A 27,590-nucleotide genomic window follows, 5' to 3' on the forward strand; every position below is an offset into this window, starting at 1 on the left:
GGTTTCACACACTGGGCAGGGACAGCAAGTTAAGTCTTAAAAGTCGTTCTGCAGTATCCTTTCATATTTGTCTTATAATTGCACAGAGCTAAATTTAAAGGATTTCAAGACTTCTCTTATAATTCATGATTCAGAAAAAATATATATGTAGCTTCAGCTTCTGATCAATGAGCCAGTACCGCAAGCACTCCTAAAATTATAGGAAAACATGACTCTGATCCTGTCAAACTCAGATAAGTGCCATATGTTATAGAAAAGATATAAGGAGTAAAGAGAAATCATTGCTAGATACTATTACAAAGGCATTCCATAAAACACAGAAGCCTGCTGATATTTCTTATAACAAATTACTTGAACCTTAAAGGCTGTGTCAAAGCTATGGGAACCAGGAGCACATCCCAGATCTGGTCTATCTTGGCTGCCTGCTGGGATGAGACAGACATGTACCATGTCTCCACCCACTTTAGTTTCCTATGGAAATGCAGGTGTGCAGGTAGGCAAGGAGAGGAACTGCACTTCCATAGCCCCCTTGGTCTGGATCAGTTGGGGGATCAGCATGCAGCCCAAACTGGTCTCTTCTCCCAAGTAACAAGCAATAGCACAAGATGATATGGCCTCAAGTTGCACCAGGGGAAGTTTTGCTTGCTATTAGGAAAAATTTCTTCACCAAAAAGGTTATCAAGCATTGGAACAAGCTGCCCAGGGAAGTGGGCTGAGTGTCTGGAGGCATTTAAAAGATGGGTAGACATGGCACTTAGGGACATGGTTTAGTGGTGGACTTGATAGTGTTAGGTTAAGGGTTGGACTTGATGATCTTAAGGGTCGTTTCCAACCTAAATGATTCTATGATTCTAAAGAATAAGTTGTCAAGATTCTTAGTAACCCAGTGCTGAAACAGACACTTATGGGAGCACAAAATAATAGCAACACATATAAAAAAACTTTGTGATACAGCAAACCTAGAAAGATCTGTAATAGTTTCATGACAATTAGAAGCGTTAATATTCTTAAAGATGAACTGAATCTGTAGCATGGTACAGTACATCAGAGGTCACAGTTTAACTGCTGATATTTCATCAGCACTGTGTTTGATGGACTTCCACTCTAAATGATGCCATGCTAGATGTGTCATCTCTTAACTACCTTGCCAAAGATACGGGGCAAAACTTGGGTGATATTTTGAATGTCTTTCTTTTATATCCAGCTAATATCTAAATTCACCTTGTCTACAACTAGAAGGGCAAATAAGCAGCTCAGTTTTGAACATCCGCCAACGGTTTTTTTGAGATCAGCAGAGGTACTCGTCCAGCACCTCTTTTCCAGAGACATCTCTTGGCTGCTAAACAAAGTCTGGAAACCTGAATCCATTCATGAACTCAGATTTCCCATGTGGCAAAATACGATGCCTCAAACTGCCCCACTAGCTCTAGAAAGACAGGTACACTGTCCTTAAACTGGCACACATCACTGTACCTTGGGTTACATACGTCAAAGCTTCGTTCTGCACTATCCAGTAACAGCAGGGGCTGTCAGTACCAAGTATCAAGATACTAAATTAAGGGCACTAGAAAGAGAAAGGATGAATTGAGGGAAATAAGCTAAACCAAGAAAGTTGTCAGGGACTCGGTGTCATATGAACCAGTAACTGTGTATCTGTAAGTATTCTGTTGCAACTTTTCATCCCAGCTGAGGAAAAATATATCCTTCAACACGTTGAAATATGAGAAGTTGCTGCAGGATGGAAAATCCTTTACAAAGCAGTTTATAAATAACTGATTAGTCAACAAGTACTTCTGAAAGCCCATGTATCTCCTAAGTCCTTTTTTCTAGAAAAAAAAATCATTGCAAAACACCTGTCTGAAAGTTATTTTTTACCTACATTCTGTTTGTTATTTTTCTGTTTAAAGACAATACAACAGTGGCCAATCACATCCAATAAAGGATGAATAAATGAAGCTCATAAAAGTAGCTCCCTAAAAATGAAAATCTGGGAATTGTTGGCTTTATAAAGAACTATTTAAAAAAATATATGTGAAAAATCTGAAGTGTCTCATTAAGGTGCTAGCCTCCTTCTGAATATTATTTGTTATAAATGGCTGATGAGCTTCAGTCATCATCTTATCTTACTGTTATGGAGATCTGAAATCTTGAGTATGTCAAAATACTTAAAAATTTAAGCAAAAAACATGTCAGCGTGTGCTCCTGGTGCCTGTGTCAGTTCCATGTAATAAGCTAATCACGATATTAAGTCAATAAGTAGGAATATTTTGCTACATTACATTTGAGAATTAACTATTCCTCTGTATGAATGAGTCAATACAGGAACATCTTGGAGCTGAACTTGCAGCTTCTTCATTGTATACAAGTCCTTGCCCAAAATACTTTTAAATTCAGCTTATTTGGTTTGCCTAGAGCCTGATTAAAGATAATGTATGTCAGTTGGTGATCAAGGACAATCAGGGCTCTGAGATTTTTTATCACAGGCACATCAGGTACTACCTATACAGTAAAGAAAAGATAACATTTACATGTGCTGTTGTTGTCAGACTTCAAAATGAAGGGACAATTTGCGAGACCTCACCTGGACCATTTATTTCTGGGTCACAGAGAGACAGAACAGAAAATGTGCTCATAGGAATATTTCTCTATACAGAAAATATTAATGCCTTTTATCAGAAAAATTCTGTCACAGTATTTCAAGAATCATTTGAAAATAACTCTATTTGTCAACAATCACAAGTTTATTGGTCCTATTTTTTTGATCCAAGGAAAAAAACAAATTTTGAACCTGTCAGATATTTGGATATTAATGGAAAAATTTAGAGATGTTTTAACCTTTTCTCAAGAACAGCGGCATAACTAGAGCTTGTCAGGTTAAAAAAGAGCAAAATTATTCTCAAAAAATTAAATTCAGGGAGCAAAATGTTGCATAATATTATACCTGAATGGTACGTTCATCTTACTACCGCGACTGGTAGAGTTCCTATCTATCTACATGTTCCCTTCTACTGTATCATAGGATAGAGAGGATACCAGCAGCATCCGCTTCCAGAACATGCATTGTAACACTGCTAGAGATTAAACTCAGTCTTGATAAACACTGATTTCCACCCATGGCTTGACACTGTATGCCTGATATATAGAACTCTCACTGAAATGAGTGCAAATGCACTGAAGGTTTATATCACGAAAAATACATTTTCATATAGAAAATGTGAAATATTTTTCCATTATCATTTGACAGCTGCCTGTCAATAAAATTGTGCTTGCTATATCTTAAACAGTTTGTGAGTGCACTGATGGGTAGACTTCATAAAGAGCTCTGACTTTTTTTAAAGCTGTCAAATCCTTAAAAACTGGTGAAAATATATATAAGTATATATTGTCTTGCTGAGACAATTTAAAAAAATGTTTCCTACACTTTTATTAATAGTATAAAATGTAATCACTTAATTGTCAGCTGCTGGGGGAAGAAATAGTTACGTTGCAGAAAGGCTTAGAGGGCTATACAGTTCTTTTCATGTATCCACCCTTTGCTACGGACTTATTACAATTTTACAGAAACTCACAGAAATCATTCAAGTGTCACCCTGAGATGTAAGCTAGACAGTACTTATGACACTGGCAGCATTTCAGCCGTACCATTCTGTGATGCACTGTTCAATAACCCATAGTCAAAATTGCAACTTACCTTCTGCATCTTCTGGCCTTGTAAGATCGATGACACCAGGGCCCAGTTTTCCATCTTCATTGGGTTTTCCTGTTAACTGTGGGCCTAAATTTTCAAACCTTGTTCTTTCCTGGAAAAGAACAGAAGTCATCTTATTGCTCCATATAGGTTAGTTCTCAATATATGCCTGTGCATACGTGTATGCACTGATACACGCCTTATTTTTAAAATCTGAACAAATAAATCATGCATTTAATTAGAATTTTAACTCAGGGAAAAATTTTACAGATTCTGAATGTTTGCATTTATGAAAATCAGTTTTAAATGTGAAACATATACAGAAACTTTGAGATTATTTTGATCTGCACTGCCACAATGCATAAATGATTGTACATGCAAATACAAAACACTCTTGGCAGCAAACAGTGCTGATCAATGCTGCTCACTTTGCCTTTCCACTTATTTTCTAACTTGAACTGGAAAAGACAATCAGCATTTGGGAGACATGAAAATTCAGAAGTTGGAAAAAGAGTTTGTATTAAAATATACTGCTAATTTAATGGAAGAAGCATTTTTTTCCCCACTATGAGATTTGAGTTTGCATTCATACCTCTGAGAAAACACAAGTCTGAATTTTATGCAAGAGGTTTTCAAAGACAAGTATTTGAAAGAAAGAATAATAGATGACAGAACTGATATTATTATTTTGTCTAGGAATTTAAATTGTACCTCAGTGGAAAGGGAACCTAAGGAGATTTAAAAAAAAAAAAAAAAATAAAAGGGGGGGGGGAAGAATGCACACTCCTAGAATAGAAAAACAGAAAGCTTTTGAGAGCTGGAGACCTCCATAGGAAACCTGGAACTAGAAAGTGGAAACTAAAGGGTATTTTATGTGTTAACCCAGTTCCTCAATCAACTACTGGACAAGGGCACTATAAATGACAGTGTAATATTGTCTCACAGTAGTAGCCTCTGTAGTACTGTGTATCAGTAGCAAAGCATTCAATGGTTATCATTAATTTAGCGTTCTCATTTGAAGGAACATAGCATGTTTTCCCTCTTGCCTTGTTGTTACCTCTTCAGACTAAACTTGGCATTATGTTGTACTTGTGAATGAATGAAACCTTGTTGTTCATTACTATGAAACAATATTAAATGTCATGTCAGCTTGAATTTACAGACATGAAATACCAGCTTTCAGCTCTACGAACAGTTTCTCCATGTTATACTTAATGCATTATGCAGAAGTAGAGTGCTGATTGCTGTTCAGTCTATTGTTCAGTGACCTAGTTCTGTGCTGTGCATACTAGACATAAGAAGAAAACATTAGGAGTTTCTCTCCTGCAAGATGGTTAGAAACTTGGAAATGTTCTTAAGGACAAAACATACTTGATGGCCTTGATGCCTCATTTGCTCCACCTCCAAATACTTCTGCTTTCCAATGTGATTATTTTTCTATTATCATTATCGTTCTGTAATAAAACCCCACCAGGCCAACAACTGAGGAATTCTTTTGATTCCTCATTCTTCGATTCCTTCAGCCATGGATTTTTTAAATTATTTTCTGTTTAATTTGCAGAGGAAGACAAGAAAGCACAACCTGACACTGGATTTGCTACAACATGCAGCTGAGGCTTTTCAGGTACTAACTGCATTTCTACAAGTTACTCAGAGTCTTGCAGCTGTCGAACAAAATAACTCCGCATTTTATATTTGGTTAACTTCTTATGTTCTTCTGTAAAATCTGTGGCTGATGAAGGAGCTTACACATACAAAGGAACTCACGAGAAAAGAAGGAGTTACAAATGAAATGTGACTGCAGAAAGGCACTGCAATACTAGAGGCCCAATATTTTACAGAAAGATGTTGTGCAATATAACAATACACCTGAATCATCAGGATGGGATCTGTTTTACTGGTAGACAGAATAAAAAATAAGTTTGTCAAGGATTCTGCATTCCATTGCAAAGGGCTGATTTGCAGTTGAGATAAAAACAAAGATCAGTACTAAGAAAACAGCTTTTGGCACATATATTATCTCTTCCAAAATATTTGTGCTAAAAGCTTTTTCTTAAGGATGTTAATACAGCACCTGCAGTATTCTTGGAAGAACAGCCTTTAAGTGTGTTTCAGAAGAAGGAGAAATACCTTTATGCTATAAAAATCAACAGACTCTGCTACATATCAATATGCACATTTGGAATATCTTTCTAGTCATTCATTCTCTTTGATTTTACCAGAAAATATTCTGTTAAAAAAAAAAAAAAAAAAAAGAAGAAAAAAAAAGAAAGTTTCTGAAAGAATATCAATATTTTGACATGGAAGGAGAAAAGGGAAAATTACATGAAAAGGTTCAGGAACAGTAAAATGAAAGCATTTATACCATAAAAATACCTGCTCTTGTCAAACAAAGGAAATGTATTTATAGTTTTTTCATAACCCCCTCCTTCTAATTCAGAAAAAGCTGTAACAAAGCTAGCTATATTTAAGTCTTTGAAATGCCTTTTAAAGTCATTCCTTTGCTTGCTTTTTTACTGAAAATAATCTTCATAATGATTGTAAAACAATTTCAATATTTGCATTGGGTTTAGACAAATTCAGAGAACTGTAAAATATAGAAAAATGTTCCTTAATACTAATAATGTTTTTATCTAGCAGATGCCTTTACAATTCCATGAAATACAACAAATTCATAAGAAATTTATTCTTAGAGAGGAAACTTGTCCCACTAGGCTCCAATCCATTTTTATGGGATTTGTCTTTGCTCCCATCTTGAATTCATCCTAAAGAGAATAGTTACTTGCACTAAAAATCCTTTAAAAGTATACCTTTTTCCTAGTATGAGCAAGGACTGAGAGGAAGATTGATTCTGTACATAATATTCCTATATGAACAAAAAAAGGCATACCTTCGTTTGAAGTAAATGGCTATGTATAGCTGCACTAACAAATATGTTACCTACCTGTGCATTATGTTTGCACACATGTACATCGACTACTGGATATATTGCTACCTCCCTAACCTTCATTAACAGAAAACTTTGGTGAGTTTGTAATAAAGTGCACTGCTATGGACAGTGCAGGTATTTTGTTTTCTGTGAAAAAGCCTTTGGGACCTCTATTTTGAACTGATTTTTTGTACTGGCTATGGAGCTTATCCTGTATAGTCACATTAAGTTTTCCCATTTAAATTTCAGAAAAAAGGTTTAGGACATGACACTGACAACCCTTTCACATTATTAGATCAATGCAGTCAATTGGAGTTTGCACTAGAAAACTGAAAGCTCTTCCCAGCACAATTCAGATTCTTTGTGCTTCTTTATATGTTGAACGCACAGTAAAAAATAATCACTTTTTTAAAATGAGAAAAAGAAGGGAAAAAAGATTCTTCTTAGCAGCCAAATCTTAATTTTCCATTCTGTGATATAATTAGGCACTTATTTATGCGTTGTCAGTCACAAACATGCAGAAAACGTAAAAGTTATTGAAAAAATTAAAGTCTCCTCAACTGTCTTGCAGGACTGTTGGTTCTCTAAGTGCTTTGAAATTATGATGTATGAGGTAGATGTTGCATATTAAATAAAGATATTTAAATTATAAAGCCCCCGTTAGTGAGAGCTGATGAATGTTAAATGTTATGAGCCACAAGGCTGTGGCATCCATCATATTCACATATTATCACAGTCAGTGATGGAGCAGCCCCAGTGATGACAGATAGACTGCTAGATAGTTATCCCTTATTTCCAGAGTCACCAAGCAAGCCTTTCAACCCCTTTGGCATTATTTTTAGCTTTGCATTAAATTAGCAACTTTTCTGTCACTTTCTGGCAGAAAGTATCGATTCTTTCTTCACGTGTGGAAGGTAAAAGAATGATTTAGTGAAGCAAGGAGTAAAGGAAAAAGAAGCAGTAGCCCCTACCTCTGAAATGGCTGCAAACTTCAAATGACTAGAAACAAATATAAAATTGTGATCTCGTGAAAGAACAGCAATGAAACAGTAAGCACACAATAATGGCTTTTCTCTGCACTTAGATAAAAGCTGAATTTTTGATGTGCACAGTATATTTTCATAAAATTTTATATACTATGTTTTATACACTTATTGGCTATTCCATAATAATGTGTGTGCTAACAGTAAAATTGCTCTTAAATTTATGTGTGTTATTTATACGTTCCCACGTAACAATGCTTTTTGTTGTAAAAAATATTCTGTTTATTAATGTAACTTTACAACCACTGCATCCAAGATCCGTGGTAAATTAATGACATTTTTATTATTTTATAGTGTCATTAAATTTTTACTGATCACTCCATCAAACAGAAGCAATAAAGGCCATAATGCAAACTGGGACACTTAGATCAGGGGAGCAGGAAGGCATTCCATATAGTCTGAAGTAAACGGCTTGCTATAAATGATATTTATACCATCTTTAAGGATGTGAGAATACTTGGACAAGTTTGGCAAAACTGTTTCTGTAGTACCGTGGATTGTGTACTTAAATAACAGTTTACTTGCCAGCAAGACAATTTTTTTTCAAACCATATGCGAGAAGATGACTGATTGCATCCATCTCTTGAAAAATAATATACGAAATGTAATAATACACTGGGCACCCCTCCCTTCTGGATTACCAAGACTGATCCGACTATACCCATGCCTCAAATTATTTCAACATGCTTGCTTTTTCCACATCTGAAATGTATGCTTAGTCTGAAATGGAAAATGGCATGCATGCTGATCGTTGTGTAAAAGATTTAAAATATATATATTTTTTGCAAACAAATACTTTTTATTTAAATAGACATATTTGGACAATGATGTAATACCTTTTATTTCAATAGTCTAGCATGGAAGCAGTTACCAGCATTAATTTAAAGAGCCAGTTTCTAGAAACTGAATTAATACAGGTCATTCACAGAAGCCAGAGCATGTGACAGAAGGGATATTATTTCTTCTGAGGACAGTACTTTAGTTAGAATGACTACAAATAATTATCACGTGTTGTCTTTATGTATGAAATGTATTTCAATTGAATTATTCCAGACTAAATGTTCTAGTAACTTATTTGCTAACTGTGATCTATTCCCTTCATGTACCATGGACAGTAAACAACAGGCAAACAACTTACTATATTGAAAACATAAAAAGGACATTTTCACTAGAACACAGAGAAAATTATTCCCAGTTTGAATAAGAAGGAAGCACAAAACCTTTCCCCCCCCCCCGGGAAGTCAAGATAGAAATGTCCCGAGCTTTTCATCTTCTTACTACTTTTTAATGGCTAGGACTGAAAAGTTAAATTACCTCCACTTGGAATCTTTTGCAACATCTTGGCAGGGCAGGGATAATTACAAATTGACTTTCAGCCTTATCTCTGGATATTTTAGTTATTACGGGTGGGAAGTTTAAACATTAACCTTATTACAACAATGTCAATCATCCTACTGGTGTGCAGGCATGCAACTGCTGGAATTCTTTGGATGGCAAAGTAGATAAACACAATAGCGGCATTATTTTTACAATTAAAAGCAAGGCCTTTGGTTTTGCAGAACTGTGGTGAATATCTAGAATTTGTTTTCAACATCATAGCGGTGGGAGTTGCTCCAAGAAACCAGAGAAATTAAATTAGCAAAGTAGGCAAACTTATTGTAGGAATGCTGATATTTTAAGATATTACAAGATACAAAGCGTACCTTTTCCAACCACTGATTTACGGTTTGCACAAACGAAGGATATGCTGAGTTCTATGATGTTGATACAACCTGACCTTACTTTATTTTTTATGTAAGTGAAATACCTGAATTCAATGATCTCAGGGACCAAAGGGACAGTTCAGTGAATTTTCACCCTGACATACTGCTGTTTTCAGTGTTTGAAGGCCCCTATATTGTTCATAAACTGTTCCAGTACTATCTTTGCATGCTGAACATACAGCATGGACTAGCATCCCTGCCACAGACTACAGATTGTGTGTCAGTACAGTGCCTCAAAGCAAACAGCTTGCTCAAAGCTTGCTTGAAAAGATGTGGGGAGACAGAAGCCATTAGGTCCCCTTTTAAACATATTCTTCCATCTTAAAGCATAACTGAAAAGTAAGAGATTAAAAGCAGATAACAGGGAATTTACACTAAAATATCTTTGCCTGACTGGCAAGCCTCAGCTGGCTTCCACGTGACAATGTGACATATACAAGACTATCACCAGCAGAAAATACTCCAAAGCTGGTAACAGAATTTCATAGTGATTGTCATGATATGGGACTTTCTTCTTTTAAGACCCAGGTTCTGGGAGTCAAAACTGAGAACTGAAATTTCATCAAAATTTAAAGTGTGTTGAAAAAAGTTTGAAACAGGAGTGCTAAAGGCAAAAAAAATCATCAGATAGATAAATACAAACCCAAATGGCCTACTTGTAAACCCTCTCTTTAGCCAATTATTTTGGAAGTCTGATTTTAAGGATCAGAATTCCTAGAGTCTCTGGTTAGGGTAAGCAGTCCTCATCTTGATCTCCAAACACAAATAAGAAGGATTTAGATTAATTCCCTGATTATTGGGAGCATTCAGCACATACTAATAAGTTAATAGACTTCAGTGCACTGAAGTTTGCCTTTAAAAATAAGTGTATGTATTTAAAAATATTTTTAAAAGAAAAAAAAAAAAAACAGATAGAAAATGTTTCCACCTAAGTAGGATATTATGCCCTCCTACACATGAAGTATTGACATACCCGTAACTGTTGCCACACTTTCAGGCACTCCTAAGCTATGGATCTGCCCTGGTTAGATTACTTTCAACAGGATTACTGCACTTACTGAGCCCCCTTAACCAAATGCTTTATGTCTTTGTTCATATGGTTTTAATATGGTTTTAACCAATTGCAAGGTTATTTATAAGTTTGCAACTCCCCAGTAGTTAGAGTTATGAAGCGTTCAGACTTAAGCATATCCAGTTGTGTGGTAACCCAACTACTGCTTTCATGCGGTTTCCAACTTTTTATTCATGCACAAAGGCATGATGCATGGCAATATCTGAGAACTTTCTGATTAACTCTTTGTTTCAGCAGCAAATTCATACAGCAGCCTACAGTAAAATTACACATCAACTAGAAGGTAAAGATTTAAAAAAAAAAAAAAAAAATCATCACAGGAACTGTGGAATTCCACCTTAGACTGATGAGAAGTCATTAGTCCTTGAAAAACAAAGGGACAATCAATTAAATTAACAGCTGGTAAATGAAAAGCAAACAAAAGGAGTTACTACTTTACACTCTGCATAATAGGGCTGTAGAATTCACCAGAGGTCAGAAAGAGTCCAAAGCTTGGGCTGTCACTTGTTTTTAAAAGAGCTGGATAATTTTATGACTGTTAATAACATTTGTAGTAACACATGCTAAGATAATCAAATCTCATGTTCCAGAGTGTAAGCTGTTCAACTGTCAGGGTCAAAGAGAAATTCCCTCGTTCTCTCTGCTGCTCCCTTCCCTCCTGACCAACATCCACAGATGATTAACTGGGAGCCTTCTAGGGAGAGAAGTTAATTTTCTTTTATAACATGAGGTATTGCTCACTAGATTTAAGGGAGAACTGGTAAATGGTATAGACTAAATCTAGTTACCTTGTAATTAGAAAGAATCTGAATGTAACAATTTAAAAAAACACATTTTCTTTTAACTAAACACATACATGTGCATTTTGAGAGGCAGACAAAAAAATAAACATAAATTACAATTGACATACACTTCTACTAGGAAATAGCAGGACTGATGGGGTTTTTTCTGTGCTGTAAAGTGACTAATGGATGCAATTCAATAGCTACTCTTGGACCTTCAGAGTGGCCGTTCAAATTTCTAACATTTGAGTTACAAGAATAAATGCAAAAGGACATGGCAAAACAAAGGGGGTTTTTCCTAGTAGACTAAATACTACAGAGGAATAATAATATACATTTTGCTATATTTCACTTTAATTTAGCAGCTGGTTGGACCTTGTCAGTTATGGCTTCATTTTCACCAAGTATTTAAAAATGGAGACGCTGAAATGCCATAGAAGTGTACAGAAATACTTCTACCAAATTTAGACAATGCCATGATTCTGTACCTATATCTGCATGCTTCCCCAAACTTCTCTGTTTGTGACTAAATTTCATTAAAAGTATTGTTATGCATTAGAATCAGAACAGAACTTAGAAGATCAGAGATCTGGTTACTAGCCTCAAAACTGTGAATCTGCTTTTCTCTTAATCGTCTAGTAATATATTCCAGGCTGAAAACACAGCTTTAGCAAGAAGCCACAGCAGTATAACAACCAGCAAAACTATTCTAGGTTCAGCACAACAATTTTTTTGGAATGGAAAAAAAAGGCAGAAAAGAAGTTACCAATTTCAATTTCATTGCGGTGTTCTGCAAACCTCAACAGCACAAAGCAAATTCAGCTGCCCTCCACACAAAGTTGGGAAAAGAAAGGTCTTAAAAAAATCCAGAACACACACACAGACAGACACACATGCCACTGGTCAAACATCTTGAGAAGCAATATGATGTTCTTTTATGAACAATATGGAAATACACATGCAAACAGACATATATATATGTTTGATTTTAAACCTGTAAAAGCTAAGAGAAAGACAGTTTATGTTCTTATAGATACTTTCATTCCATCATTTCAACTGTGCCTTATGATAGGCACATGTCAGATTTTGTGACATGATCAAACAATACTGGAAAAACTGTGATAAAAATGGACTACGTGATGCAATAATCAATTATCAAATAGCAATAAATGCACTTTTCCTACTCTACATGTGGGTAGTAGTTATAAAGGTTTAAAAGCAAATCTTTCAAATACTCTATTCGCAAGTATTTTTACACTTAAAGAACTCAACTTCAGGGAAAATCTGAATCTGAGTTCTGTGCATTTTTTTTTTGCAATCTTTGAACATGAATAGTATTGTAAGTATAGATTCCAGTAGCTCCATTAGGGTAAATCCTCCAGGGCTTTGGAAGTACAGATATCTAACCCAGATACTCTGAATGAGTCACTGGGGGTACCTACCCCTTCTGTTTATCTCTATAAGCAATGCACGCCTCTAGATGTGGCTCTTCCATCCCATTTTCAGGAAGACACCTGAAGTAGTTTAAATTTGTGATGCAAAAGACACTTGGGCTTAAATGGTCATATTTATATTTAGAATTAGAAATTAAATCAAGGCAGTTGACAAAATCCCAACAATTTTCAAATATATGCCTTGCCTTGTGCTGGATGCAAATATATAATTGCATACTATGCATATATAGATTAAGTAGGCTTTTTCTGTATTTATCAAGCTGTTTTGTTGGGGTTTTTTTTATTTTTTTATTTTGTAGCATTTTAAATATACTTTTTCAAGGTTGCATTTTATGATTGCTGCTTATATATTACTCTGTTTATACTCAGGCCTTTTTTGTTATGTTCAGAGAGAAAAGAAACATATCACTAAAGAATAAGGATGGGTGACAATGGAACAATGATAATAACATCATTATGCAGTGTTCTGCCTCTTGTACCCCCATCACTGCCATGTTTTTCTCTGATTATTTCAGCCTCAGGAAAATGTGCTGCTTTCTGTTTATGTCAGGAAGGCAAGATTACTGTTTGCATGATTACAATATCAAGTATGATGTACGTAATGCCTGTGATAATAAAGATGTACCCCTCAACTATCTCCTGTCTTTAATCTTCGTTCAACAGGAAAAAAAAAAAAAAACCCAAAACAAACAAAACCAGAACAAAACAGTGAGTTGCAAATTCTTGCAGCCTCATTTAGACCTTAATCTTGTAAGGTGCTGAGTACTTTCACTCCAATCCAACAGAGGCCTCAAGGACATGAACAGGCACTTCTTAACTCCAGGGGAATACTTATGCACTTACATTAAGAATGGACTAATGCACTTCACTGAATCAGGGCCAAAGTATATAGTTCTCATATGTTTACACTGAATCTGAGAATAAAAATTAAACAACTTCTTTCTAGGCTGAAAAAGATGCTTTCTCCTGCTTATGGTTACTCCCTTTTCCCTTTGAGACAGGTAGATTGCAGGCCTTCTGGTATGAAGAATTGTTCTCGTTTAGGATAAAACAATAGAAAGGCAAGAACACAGGTCTGTAAGGATTTGTGCAAGTGGACAAGGTCTGGCACTAACAATGTCCTAGCTGAAGGCAAAGGAACAACTCCCTATCAGTGAAATTTACTTATCTTTCTAATACAATCAGAACTAAGTTGCTCATAATTTATGTTTGTAAAATTTGTACTCAAGGAAAAAGCAGCTCGAACTGGATTTATGAAGACTATAAATTCATCAAAACAAACAAAAAAAAGCAACGGATAAAGTAGGATAAAGGTTCCATTTGCTACATCCGACATGCAAATGCAGGCAAATACATACTTCCTGGAAACTGGGAGAGATTTACATCTCTCCAAAGGAGTAACTCTTCCATGCAGGAAGTATGAATCAAAATACTGCAAGAGAGAGAGTACTTAAAAGGGTAACTGAAGGCTAGGCATTTTTTTTCATGCAATATCCAGGAACTCTTACACCTGAAACCATCTTAAATGCAAAATGAATACCTACAGGCTGAAAAAATTATGTGGTTTTACTGCTGCAAAATACAAAGACAAAACTGCTAGTCATCTATAGCTAATGCTACTGGCAAAAATCCATCCTCTAGTTTTTCATTTAAAGTAGAATGATTTTATAAACCTTGTTTTGTTTTTACCATGAAAAGCTTGTTTCAAATTTCCCACATAAGATATCCATTAAAGTACTCTTCAGCTCAATGCAACAATGACAGTTTAGAAAATGCTTTTATACCTTAACAACCAATCTTGAATGGGAGTTTCAAAAGTAGTGGTTTCACCCACAGAGCATATTAGCCACTCATGTCCAACTTAAGACCTATTTTTGACCTCGTTTTCAGCATAAGCATAGACTGGGTCCTACTACATCTCTCTGCATTTAAAATGAACTACTTCTCTCTTTTCCCCTATCCTCATTCATCCGCTCTAGATGACATATATGGAAAGTTCATGTGATTCATGGAAGGAACATTCCAGCACCTCATTCCAGTGGAAGATTTTTGTTGCTCTGTGGACAAATACAATCTGTGAGCAAGAGGGAATTTCCTGTCTCATACCTTCCTTACTCCTTTGTATACTTGTATACTTCATAACTGTGGTCATATTTTCTAGCTATGTCTTACAGGAAAGAAAGTAATAATGTCCTGGGGAAGCAATCAGTATTTTGGAGCTTTTTACTATTACATATGTAGACAATCATAACACCTACCATTGCACATTAGTTAGTACTCAAATAATTCTAAAAAGGTGGTTGGTAACAATATCTCCAGGCACAGAGAGGGGAAATTATTATCTTCTGGTTACCCAGAAAGTCAATGATTAAGCTGAGAACTGAACCCAGGACTTCTGAACATTAGGCCAGTCCACTGGCTGTTATGCCACACTGCCTCTGCCATAAATCTGTCTGATGGATTTTTCAGTCATGGAACATTAAGGACTCTGCTCTTGTCTAATGAATATGTTTGAAGAAAACAGTACAAACAAAAGCAAACGTAACACTTAAATTATCTGAGATGTACTACTTTGATGTCACACTTGGATAAAGGACTTCCTACTGGAGACCTATGTATACTTATACATACTGAAAAATATTTTAGCCAGTACCACTAGCTGGCATGCTGGTATCTATTTATGTCTGAAAAAGGAACATAATCAGTTTTAGTTGGTTAAATACAATCTGAGCCAACTTTTATATTATGACCAAAAGCTTGGCAGTGCAGTAGCAGTGGCAAGTAGCAGAAAATTGCTTACAGGGTTATTTGCCAGATTACTTGAACGATTTACATTGGGTTTTCAAGAGAGTTTGAAGTATTAAAAACTTAAGATTTGGAAAAGCCTTGGTCTGTGGATTTTTGTTCTTAGCTGCAACAAGATGCATAGGAGAAGGTTATGATATAGTATGACTGACTAAATGAAGCATTTTTTAATATAAACCACCTGAAACATTTAGGAGCAGTTCAGTTTGAACTCTTAAGATATTTTTTTTAATTGAAGATTTGCAGAGCCAATTGATTTAGATTAAATGCTCAAACTTTCACATCTTCTTGTTTAAGATTCATGTTGACATTGTACTAAACACAGCCATATAGTTTGTATTCCAGATAAATTGATCTGACTACAAGACTCACTCTTTAGTATGATTCTTACTCCAAGATAAATCAATATTTAATATCTCCTGCAACAGCCCTAGTAGATAATTTTAAACCTTTTCTCCATCCCATTAAGTTACCTTTAAAAATTCTTTATACAAGGCTTCACAGATGACTTCTGAAAAACTAGTTTATGAAAAGCAGTCTGAAATTCATTAATTCAGATGGAAAGGGTTTTTTAATCTTGCTGCATTGTGCTGATCTCTAAATCCATCTCTGTTTAGCTAATCCTCCTGCTCAGCTAATTTAAAGAATAAATAAATACTTCCTGTAAATCTGTAACACAGATTTTAAACATAAAGAAAAATATCCTTCTACTGCTTGCTCTACGGGACAAGATATCTCTAGGGTGTGGAATTCTGCAAAAACAGGCTGACCAGGGCTCTCCCTGACTCCCTGAGAGGGTGGAATACTCTGCATCATCAGGTACCAGCCTCCACCCAGCTCCAACCCCACTGCCACATCAGGTAAGAGAAGTCACGGTAAGCATCACGATGTCCAGCTCGGGCATCAGTCACATCCCAGCCTCCATTTTGAACATTAAAATCTACTGTCTGCTCCCTACGCTCCAATCTGTTGGAGCAGCTAAGAAGGAGGAAATATATCTCTTCCCCCTCCCTCAAACCTCTCCTATGGCTAAGGGCCCCAGTGGGATAGGAGTCTTTGATATCAGAAGAATGCAAACAGCAAGGCTCAGGTTTTCTGCTTCTTAGGGTTTAGAAAGAGAGACATAAGAGGAATTTCAAATGATTATATGTTGGGAGAACTGAAAGGGGTGATGCCAAAAGGAAGGAAAGAACTATATGCTCTGGAGTTATCTGGTTGTATATCCACCATTCAAACTATAGGATCTTCATATTCCTATCTGTGCTCTCCCTTACACTTATTTCCTACTCTGTGTTACATTCAAAGTGCAGTTTCACAGACACAGTATGCAGCAGTCAAGCTCTGTCCCATCCCTCACCCTCCAACCTACTGGTTCCCAACACGAACAGTCCACAATCCTTTAAATCTTGAGATTCAGCTATTTATGGGGTCATGCTGAAAACTCAGAGTGAAATGTTCCAGTTAATAAAAGGGGAGGGGGAACTTTCTGTTTTTAAAGCCATTTTTTGCCACTTTTACAGCAGACTGCTCAAATAGTTATGTCCTTGAGGGGGCAGTTTGCTGCAGCCTAGGTTGCTGAGAATCTCTTTGCACTGGAGGGGCAGCATGTGACACCTAGATAGCTCTCGCTTTTTAAATCTATTAAAGATCTTCATCTCAGGAACTATACCTGCTTTGGTTTGATTCAAAGCACAGCCTAAAAGTGTCTGATCCTTTCATCACTAACAAAATAGAAATATTAAAGAAAAAAATAATGTGACTGATTAACTTATAATGCAGTTTTCAATTTTATCTGTATTCCTTTGCTAACTCCAAGCAATCAAAAACATGATAAATTCTGTATTTTGCTTATGGAAAATGTTCAGTGTTTAGCTTAGTTGTGAACTCAAATCCAAGGCACATTTAGCAACAAGAATGCTGTTGTACAGGAAACATCCCCTCTATATAGCAAAAATATGTGAAATAATACTCACTTTTCACCATGTGAGATGTTAGTGGGAATTCTACTATGGAAATTGTGTGCTATTCTATTAATTAATTGTGACACAAACCAGTAATATGAGGATGTTGTTTTCATGAGACACTACAAGAGTCACAGCAAAAGCACAGTGAGGGTAAGCAGCAGGGAAGAGCAGCAGCAGGGAAAAAAGGAAAGGGGACCAGAGCTAGGAGATCATTGAAAACACTGCAAGAATATTTCCCTCTCTCTCATGATCAGAGAATGATAGAGACTTCCACTACCTACACCATAGTCTGCACCACATTAGGAGTATTCCTAATACCACAGGAGTGGAATCTCAGAATGGTTGAGGAATGAATAAGTAATGTTGGTCCTGATTCAGAGAAGCACATGGGCTGAAATCCATCCTTAACACAGCAAATGCTCTACATTAGGAGAACTTAAATGGGGTCAAGAACAGGAAGTTGGGTGCTTTTTTCACCTTTTAACTGGATGTTCTCATAACACATATTCCCAGGTAGCTACAGTAAAATGGCATGGAGCGAGATAAAGGGAAAACACTTGATAAACCAAGCAAGTAGCACGCTTCATCTTCTACCCTTACAGGATAACTCACACATTCACTACAAATTTCCCATACTGCAGTTCATTACTTTTGCCTGTCCATGGTAGTGACTGATACTGATAAACTACGGCTGGCTTTTGCACTGAATGGATTGGAAAACCTACATAGCAAAGCATGCTATTTAGTGCAGAGGACTGATAGGTATCCTGGTCTATCAGCCTATAACTGTGAATATTAACTCAGTCTGTTCCTTGCAAAGAAAGAGAAAAAATAAACCTTGGGTGAAAGAGGGTGGGAACAAAACTTTGCAGGAAGATATCTTTCTTATATTTATAAGTTTTGGGTTATTTCTGAAAGAAAACAAAGAGCTGACATACATTTTATCAGCGAGATATTTGTCATGATGTAGTGTGACCTGTACTGTGATATGGAAGAATAAAACACAGGAGTTATGCAAAGGTCATGCAGGTAATCCCCTGATAAAGGGGAATCCCTTGGGAGGAAGAATGCAGCCATACAACCTAATCTTATTCATGACTATTCAAAGAGCTTGAGTGGCATCAGGCGAGGAACAGAATTCTGGCAAGGAGCTGGCAACTGAACATGTTTTGGCAACTTGCTGAACCCTTGAAAGACCGAGAAGTTTTGCAGTACATGATGTGTCAGTGACTCACTTTGTGTACAGTTCTAATGCACATCCTCCCAGTGATGGCTTCTATTCGTACCGGCATCCGAAATATAGCAAAGAATGTTCCTGTGCTTTAGAAATGGAAGGGAACAAGCATGTAAAAGTAGGATGTACTAAGCAAGAATCTGTATGTATATAAAAAGATAGTTCATCTGAATAGGAGCCATATAATAAAATTGTGACTTAGCAATTGAACTCAAGGATGCAAAGAAAATGGCAGTGAGATAAGAACGCAATCATTGCCTGCTATCTCAAGAAGCCTTTGGCAAGGTAACAGTGAAAGCGCGCACCCAGCTACTGATCAACGTGGATCTGACAAACCACAAGTGTCCACTTCTCTTACTGACTGTTTAATAAATTGCTTTGGAACAGGTGGAGGTGAAGAGGAGATCTTTCCAAAACCTTGTCTCAGTGTTCTCCCTCAGTTAATGAATGTCAGCAAGTGGAAGAGAACAGAAACTTGATATGTTTTTCCAGCCTTTCTTATAGAAGCATTTGCAACATGTTGGAGGCCACAGGCATAAAAGTGAAATACTGGGAAATTAATGTTGTCTGTAGATTTTCAGGATGTAAGCTGGGTAATTTCAGCTTGTGGGTTAGGCATACTTTAGGTTTTAAGTAGTGTTATAACAGCTTACTATGACTTGAACATGATTTTAGTACGAGTAATCTGATGTTGAATATCATTTATTACCCTGTTACACATTTCCAATTGAGATAGACCTGTTTATGGAGTTAGCATTATGTGACTACAGATGGACAAGCTATGTGCAGTGAACAATTTATCCAACAAATATAGTCTTTTTTATCTTTTCAAACTACCCCTGGAGGAGCAGCAATTTCTATACATGTGTGAGTAATGTGTCAGTGTTCTAACAATCTAACTTTTGAGTTATGCATGAACTATGCACTTAAATGCTCAATGGTTTGCTGCTTGTGATTTATGCTGTAGTTGGTCACCTAAGACAAATTATATTGTTTTCAATGCCTGACTCAGTGATAAGTATTGCAACATTGCCTTAAATTACCTGAAAAAAGCAACTGGGAATTCTCTCAGCCAGAAGACCTCCCAGGTAGTGGAAAGCCTTTACTTCTCTATCTATTCTCTATCTATCAATTCCTGCATCCATTAGCTTCAACACCAGAGAAAAACCAATAAACCTGCCTCTGGCATACCAATGGTAGGAAAAAGATGGCAGTGGTAAGACACAGTGCAGGAAGGCCTGCAGGACCCCTAGATTAAATTGCTGCAGAGTTCACAGAGTTGCTGTAAAGATCTATAATTAGCATTGACACTGTATCAGGGGCTGGAAGAGCTCCCTGATACTGTGTTCCTCGTTTGGTCAGCCTGGAGTTTGAAGTGGGTGCTGCATCAAAGCCTCCGTTTTTTATGAACAGGAGGTGACCAATTTGGACATAAACAGCAAATGCCTAATTGTGCACAAATGTCCATGTTCATATGCAAATACACCCATAGAAATAAAAATCCATTTGCATGAATATTAGTGAAAAGAAAACAAAGGAAGGAATAAGCATGGTCAAACTCCATTAATCAGATTTCAGACAAACATTTGCAAATACCATTTTGCATTATTTGCTAAAGTCTTTTCATGAGATAAAAAAGACAAATTTACCTGCTAGCATGTTTATTCTTTTGTTTGAAGCAAAACAGTTAAGACAGCACAAAGTAGAATATCATCCCACAAACAAGCAGCTAAGTAAATATCCTTCAAGAACAGGGAGTGTATTTCAATTTCTCATACCTATTGATGCAGCCTAATGATACTTGAGAAACAGGAGACATTTTTAATTTTAGAAAGTAATGAAGTATCAGAGAAAGTAATCCAAATTTATCCTTGCTGCACTTCATCTACTGCAGTTAAGAGAGTTTGATTCTGGCAATGCATTTGGTGTCGTGAATTTACTTAGAGAAATACACAGAGCTTGGAAATAAATGGCAGTAACTTTTGTGGATGTCTCTGCTTGTATCTAAGTGTGAAATAATATGCAAATGTATTCTGTAGTTCTCAGGACAATTGAAGAAGTGATATGATAGGATTGTGCAGCTGCCATTCTGACCCACAATTTAAATCAATGAATATATTCCCATCCTAGCAAATTTATGTTCGAACAGTAATTTTCAACCTATCTTTATTGTTTTGTGGAGAAGCATAATAAAAGGATGGCATACATTTCAGAATATATCAGCAAAGTCTCCTGAGTAGCTTGGGAAATGTATTGTACATAAGAAGATACAATCATTATGCTGTTATAGCCATCACAAAGACACTATCCTTTATGGCAGAACATCATCCTTTGGGAAAAATTATCCTTGTTGGTTTGTGCAAATTTTTCAACATTCACCCTCGGGACCCATTTTAATCTAATTCTGTTCCTCTGGGATTTTCTGTTGCTCCAAGATTTAAGGGAGAAGACCAAAATAGGGCAAAGATTTTATCCTTTTCACAAGAAATACCCCATACAAGTGAAAAAGCAGTGTATTTGGCATTTTTTCTGGAGCTGGAAAGGTAATAGAAGAAAGAGGCCAAATCCCATTATTATTATTATTAATAATAATAATTATCAACATTATCATCATCATCGTCATCATCATCATCATCATCATTATTAATGAGGTCTAAAACCTGCAGCTAGGCAACCCCTTCAAGCAGCCCTGACAACACAAATAAAAAAATACAGTTGCGTTCAGCAACCATACAAGCATATTATCAAGCACAGGTAGTGGCAAAAACTCTAGGAGCCAATATTCAAATGCAAAAATAGCTATTAATACCAAAAGAGTGCTGGTTTCTTTCCTGAAAATAATATTTTATTGCCAAGTGCTCTTGCGATTGAACAGGAAGCATATATACACACCCTTATATATATGTGTGTGTATATAGTTATTCAAATAATAATGTTTCATAGATGTTCTTTATGTTTAGGTGCATTTTCTTTTAATTTCTTACATATGTACACCATTAGTGGACTGGTCAAACTTCTTTTTAATTTATGGTTTAATAAAGTTTCCATGATTTATCCTTTGCAAAGATTGCATATTTTTCACTTAATTGATTTTGATAATTTAATTAATAAACAAATAATTTAGATTTTATTTTTATCAGCCTCTACATAATTTGAGGGGCAAAGCATTTAACTGCACATTAAATATATTGGAACAGAAATGCACAAACTACCAACTTTATCACGAAAATTTTGGGAAGTAAGGCAATTGAGCAAAATTCTTAAAAACAAAGGTCTGCACAGCAACTTCTTCCCTAGGTGCAAAACTAGATCCATAGTAAGCTGGCGCCAAAGCTAACTTATCTGTAAATTTAGATGACCTACATATGCCAGAGATTTTACACTGTTTCTTTTTGTCTTTTCACTGTCAGTTCCACAGTTTCACTGAACATGTATTTTTAATGTGTAAATTTCAAATACATTATTTGTATGTCTTTCTACACATAACATACAAAGTAAATCTGAAAAAAAAAAAGGTATATTGGTAGGCACAAGTATGAATGTTTAGGTGTAAATAGCAGTATTTGAGCAATAGCATGTGATCAATTAAAGGCTAAATCATGTGTTATGTACAGAGAGAAAGTTAACGTTTCATGAGCAGCTTTAATATTTCTATCTGTTGAGTTTGAGGAACAGACTTGACAAGATTTCATACCCACAGCCTTCTGCACCTGGTTCCCATTATAAACCTGGCCTTGATAATGGAGCTATGTTCTTCTACAGAAGCTAATGTTAGCAACAGTATTTTCCTCCCATAACTCTTATAACCCAAGTACCAGTGTTGTGGCTGTGTTTGACCCCTCTGTGCATGTGTATCACCTTCCTCACTAAATACATAGAGATCAGATAAAACACTTCTTTAAGTATGGGTACAATTTCTAAGCCTGATTTTATTTCCTGTGATATCTACAAAAGCCAGTGATATAGTACACACTTCAGGGTTATATTGAAAGTCGGATTTTTTTTTTCCTTGTTTGTTTATGATGGAAACATTTCTTTTTAAAAGATATGGTCGGAGACCCAGGGATTAATTTCTTTTTTCCAAGATGTTCTGCTTTGAATTTAATGTCAAATTACATTTTAAAGTTCTAATTGTAAAGATAAATTCACTGCAACACTTCTTTGTGTCTGAGAGACATTAAAATCATTCAGCTACTCAAAGATGCGTCTAATTCCTGGTTAGATCTCACAATAGAAAGAAAAAAAGAAAGAAAAACAAAAAAAGACGATGCTCGCTGTGTCCTACTGTTATCCTATAAATACACTGGTTTAGAAAACCAATGCAATCACATATGACAATGAAATTCGTACAAAAGCAAAAATCATCACCACCTTGAACTTCTCAAAAAAATAGCAGGGAACTCCCTGGAGTGATATCCTGCCTAGTCCTGTCATAACACACACAGTACACCCTGCAAAAATGTTGCTCGGAATCACTACTTTTTTTTCCCCATTCATTGTTATAAACTTATATTGATTTCATGCTTTATCTTATTCTGTCATGCAATTTCAAACATTGGAAGCAACAGCATAAATAAACAGAATTTCTCCAACTACAAAACTAAATGTTTGAAGTCCAGCATGTTTTCCATTTCTAATAAAAGGGGGCAGTATTACATCACCTGAAATTCTGAATTGTTCAAATTATCGTAAAAAGTGCTGGAGAAGGATACAAAATTGCTGAACTTCACTGAAAATAGACTGTTACTGTATACACAGTCACAAATCTGCTTGTCTGCCTTGGGGTGAAATTTTCAGAGCTAGTTCAGTGGGACTTAGGCTCCTGCATTGCAGCTACTTTAGAAAATTTTTACTTGAGTTTTTTCTTCAAAATTATTAAGAAAATATTACAGATGATATAAAATGAAGGCACATTTTTCATGTAGCTAGGATAAGCCCTAAGCTTAAAAAAGAAATTGCAAAATTATTCCAGTTAAAAAAAAAATTGGAACAAAATATTTTTATATTTCTTTTTTCTTTTTTAAATAAAGGTTTTTCAGAATAAAATGCTGGTGCCCAAATATGGCTTTAGGAAGTTAACAAAATTGTTGCTTACATGGATTACGTACAGCCACAAACAGATTACTAAATTGGCCAAATTCACAGTAAAGTATAAAGGACATTTGTTTTGTAAGAATTATGAGGACTGCTGGGATTTGTATTTGCAACTTTTCCCTATTCTGGGGCATTTAACTTAGACAAGTCATTTATCTGTTATAAAATGATGGAACTGTAAAGAGGTTGTCTCTATGCAACATGTCCTTCTACGTCTCAGAAACTCCCCAGGGAAAGGTTTGTCGACTGAGCAGAATGACGTATCCAGGAAAAACAGTTTCCCAGTTGCAGTGTCTCTTTGTGGAAATCAGATTCTTCATTAGACAGATGGAATACACTCCCACTGAGTTGAATAAATTGCCTATATTCTTGCAAGAAAGTGAGACCACACTAACAGTTCCTTAAGTAAATCAGTGTCTTTTTTTCTCTCTATACAGTTCTAGATTCTCTATTATGGAATCTAAATATATATATTTAAACTTAAATTAAATTATACCTAGTGTAAGCTATATGGGGCAGGACCTTCTTTAAGTTACAGTGAGAAGAGAACTTGGTGCAATGACTGTCGCAACAATACCATAATAAAAGCAACAACTTTGTAAAACTAGTAATTTGCTGTTGATATTGCTATTCTTTTTTTTTGCCTAATTATGAGGTATTTGCCATTTAATAACAAGTAGAACTAAGATTTAACCAACAGAAACAAGGATCCAATTGAAAATGCTTAGCTTCTATCATGTGTCCCAGCAGACTGAAATATAAGCATTGACCTTATTTACTAGTTACAAATATTCTTCTATAAGAAACTAAAGGAAAAAAGAAAATATGAGAAGTTTTTCTTAAAAGATAAAAGCAGATGAGAATAGATTGGTCCCTGCAAATCTAAACCACTTATTCATAAAGATTTATAAAAATCCACAAGGCCCTTATGACCAATTTATTCATGTTCTCAATTTAAGGGTGGTCATGACAACTTTCCTTAAAAGGAGGAAAGATAACTGAATGGAGGATGAACTGGAAAAGTATTTTCTTAACTATGTGCATTTTTGTTTTTAAACCGAGCTGAGAAATGACTAATATAACAAGGATGCTAATAACAAGTTACTTCTCTTGGTGATTGTCTGAGAAATACTCTGCACTTGCAGAAAAGACAGTGTGACTCCTGCCTCTGCAGTTGTTCTGTCTTTAATACTGAATGTATGGGGAGAAAAAAAGTGGTAAAAAACTTTTGGCAACATAATCCAGTACCGCTTGCATTTAGAAAAAAAGCAATACAATGATGGAGTCATTGCAGGGGTGTAGGCAGTCAAAAGGAGATTATGCATGACTAGTAACTTTTCCTACAAAGACTTCCTGAAGTGTTTTTATCAGGCGAAGTTTGTACGCATGTGCAGTAGCTTCATATAAATGATGAAGCGTAACAGCTCCAGAGGAGTTGTTACACTCTATTGTGTCAATAATCCACATATTTAACAGTCCCTAAATACAGCAGACCGTAACACCTCCAAAGGGGTCGTTATGGCTTATCAAGTCAAATCCAAGTGCCTAAATATGGAATTGATCAATAGACTGTAACATCCCCAAGGGTAAATAATATAAGTTTTTAAGAATGCACACATTTTGCATACAAACTGTGGTCTATATTAGGATAAATGATGTGGATTCAACTTGTAAAACTTTGATTTAGAAATAAGAAAGGAATAAAATGCTCATTATAAGAGGTGCTAAAGTACCATAATTCCCAGGAAGTAGGCGATGACTCATGTCATTTATTTTGGGGTCTAATTCTGGTTTCCTACTGCAAATACACAGTTGCCTGAAAATCTACAAGAGTGGGAATGGAATATAAACATAAAAATCTTATATTAAATTCTGCTTCCTCTCAGATCTCAATGAATATGCTTTGTGGATAAGTAAATGGGGAGGTGGGGGTATATCCTCAGGTCTAGCAGATATGTTGAGATTATTAATTAGGTATATGTTCATATATTTTTCTCCAATGGAGTTAACACATTTCTGCCTATATTTTTTCTACAAAGATTTTCTGAAGTGTTTTTGTCAGTGATTTTTGTGCTTTATGCACAAAAAAGATAGGATCCGGTCTTTTTTAAAATTATGTCAGTTATCTTCTAAATTATATAGCATTTTCAGGTTCATTTAAAGCCTTAAATCAAAGCAAAACTTCTAGGCAATATTTCCAGCTCAAAATACTAAAATAAAGTAGCTATAGCAATGCAAATTTTGTTTCAGTACTCTTTTTTGTTGAAGGTAAAGATGGCTTGACTGGAAAAAAGTCGTATCGTCTAAACAAAGCCAATTTTTGTATGATTTGACTTTTGCTCGTATCACATGGAAAGAGCTCTGTAGCCTATTTTCTGGATTTTCCTAATTCTCTCCCTTTCCCCGGTGTTTCTGTTTACTGTGTGAAACCACTGACACAGTTTCTTTTTCCCTTTCTGCAGTCAGACTACACCTGATCAGCACCAGGTGGAGTAGAAAAAGTCAACTCTGCTATAATGACTGTTTGCCCGGTGTGCACTGTACTGGCATTGGCTCAGATAGGGTTAATTTTAGTTCACATGGTGCTGAGTTTCAGATTTGTGACCAAAATAGTGCTGATAACACAAAGATGTTTTAGCTATTGACAAACAGTGCTTCTCCAGCATCAAGGCCTTTTCTGTTTCTTATGCTGGCCTGCCAGCAAGCAGGCTAGGGGTGCAAAAGTGGCTGGGAGGGGGCACAGCCAGGCCAGCTGACCCAAACGGAGTATCCCAAAAGGGATATTCCACACCATATGACGTAGTAATCAGCAATAAAAGCTGAAGGAAGAAGGAGGAAGGGGAAACTTCCCAAGTAACTGTTACATGTGCTGAAGCCCTGCTTTCCTGGAAATGGCTAAACATCTGCCTGCTGATGGGAAGTAGTGAACCAATTCCTTATTTTGCTTTGCTTGCATGTATGACTTTTGCTTTACTTATTAAACTGTCTCAACCCACGAGTTTTCTCACTTTCACCTTTCTGATTCTCTTCCCCATCCCGCTGGAGGGGAATGACCGAGTGGCTGTGCGGTGCTTACCTGCCTGCCCTAACTCACAGCTGTGTATTGCAGTACACAAACTGAAATAACTCCATAGAATGGTACCATCTCAAAATTACAGCCTAACCTTAATGCTTTAGCAAATGACAAAGTTGGACTGTGCCAGAGTGCTGCATGGTTTTGTTTTGGTCTTTCTGATGAGTGAACCTCTGTGAGCACTTTTAAAGCTTTGTAGGAGATTTTTTTGAACAGCAGAATATGAACAGAGGCAATTTTCAATTCTGTGTCTCTAACCAAATACAAAGCTTTCTGAGATTTAAATGACACATTTTCAAAAAGGCCTAAGCCCAGGCTTTGAAGCTATGTACATAATTTTGTAAGCGCAATCATTTGCACAACAAACTATTACCAGCTATCTGAACTTGAAGACCAGTAACTGACCAGAACTCAATAGCTTTTTTAAACCAGCTGCAGGCAATTAATTTGTCATCTTTTTCTGGTGCTGGCTTCTAGCTACTCATTTATACAAGTCTAATTACCTGAAGCCAATTTCTGAAAATTTGGTCCTGAAAACACAGGGTCCTGATTCTTCAAAAGAAACCAATCCAAAATTGCAACTATGTTATCAAAGCTTCACTGGGATTATGACAGAAACTATACACAATCTTCTTGGCATACAATTATTTCAAAATTATGTTTTTCTAATTGAAGTGATCTATCATTCC

At 36.0% G+C, this 27,590-nt stretch overlaps 1 protein-coding gene across 10 annotated transcripts in view; it reads right to left on the minus strand.

The window, feature by feature from the left end:
• SOX6 (SRY-box transcription factor 6) overlaps positions 1–27,590 on the minus strand; it is a 375,244-nt gene that overhangs the window by 30,723 nt on the left and 316,931 nt on the right. For all 10 annotated transcript variants that reach the window (XM_074842580.1, XM_074842581.1, XM_074842574.1 and 7 more), the window contains one exon: positions 3,692–3,800. In XM_074842580.1, coding sequence (XP_074698681.1) covers positions 3,692–3,800 — 109 coding nt within the window. The remainder of the gene's footprint in view (positions 1–3,691; positions 3,801–27,590) is intronic.

The sequence above is a fragment of the Strix aluco genome, chromosome 16 (assembly GCF_031877795.1).
Source record: "Strix aluco isolate bStrAlu1 chromosome 16, bStrAlu1.hap1, whole genome shotgun sequence".
Lineage (NCBI taxonomy): Eukaryota > Metazoa > Chordata > Aves > Strigiformes > Strigidae > Strix > Strix aluco.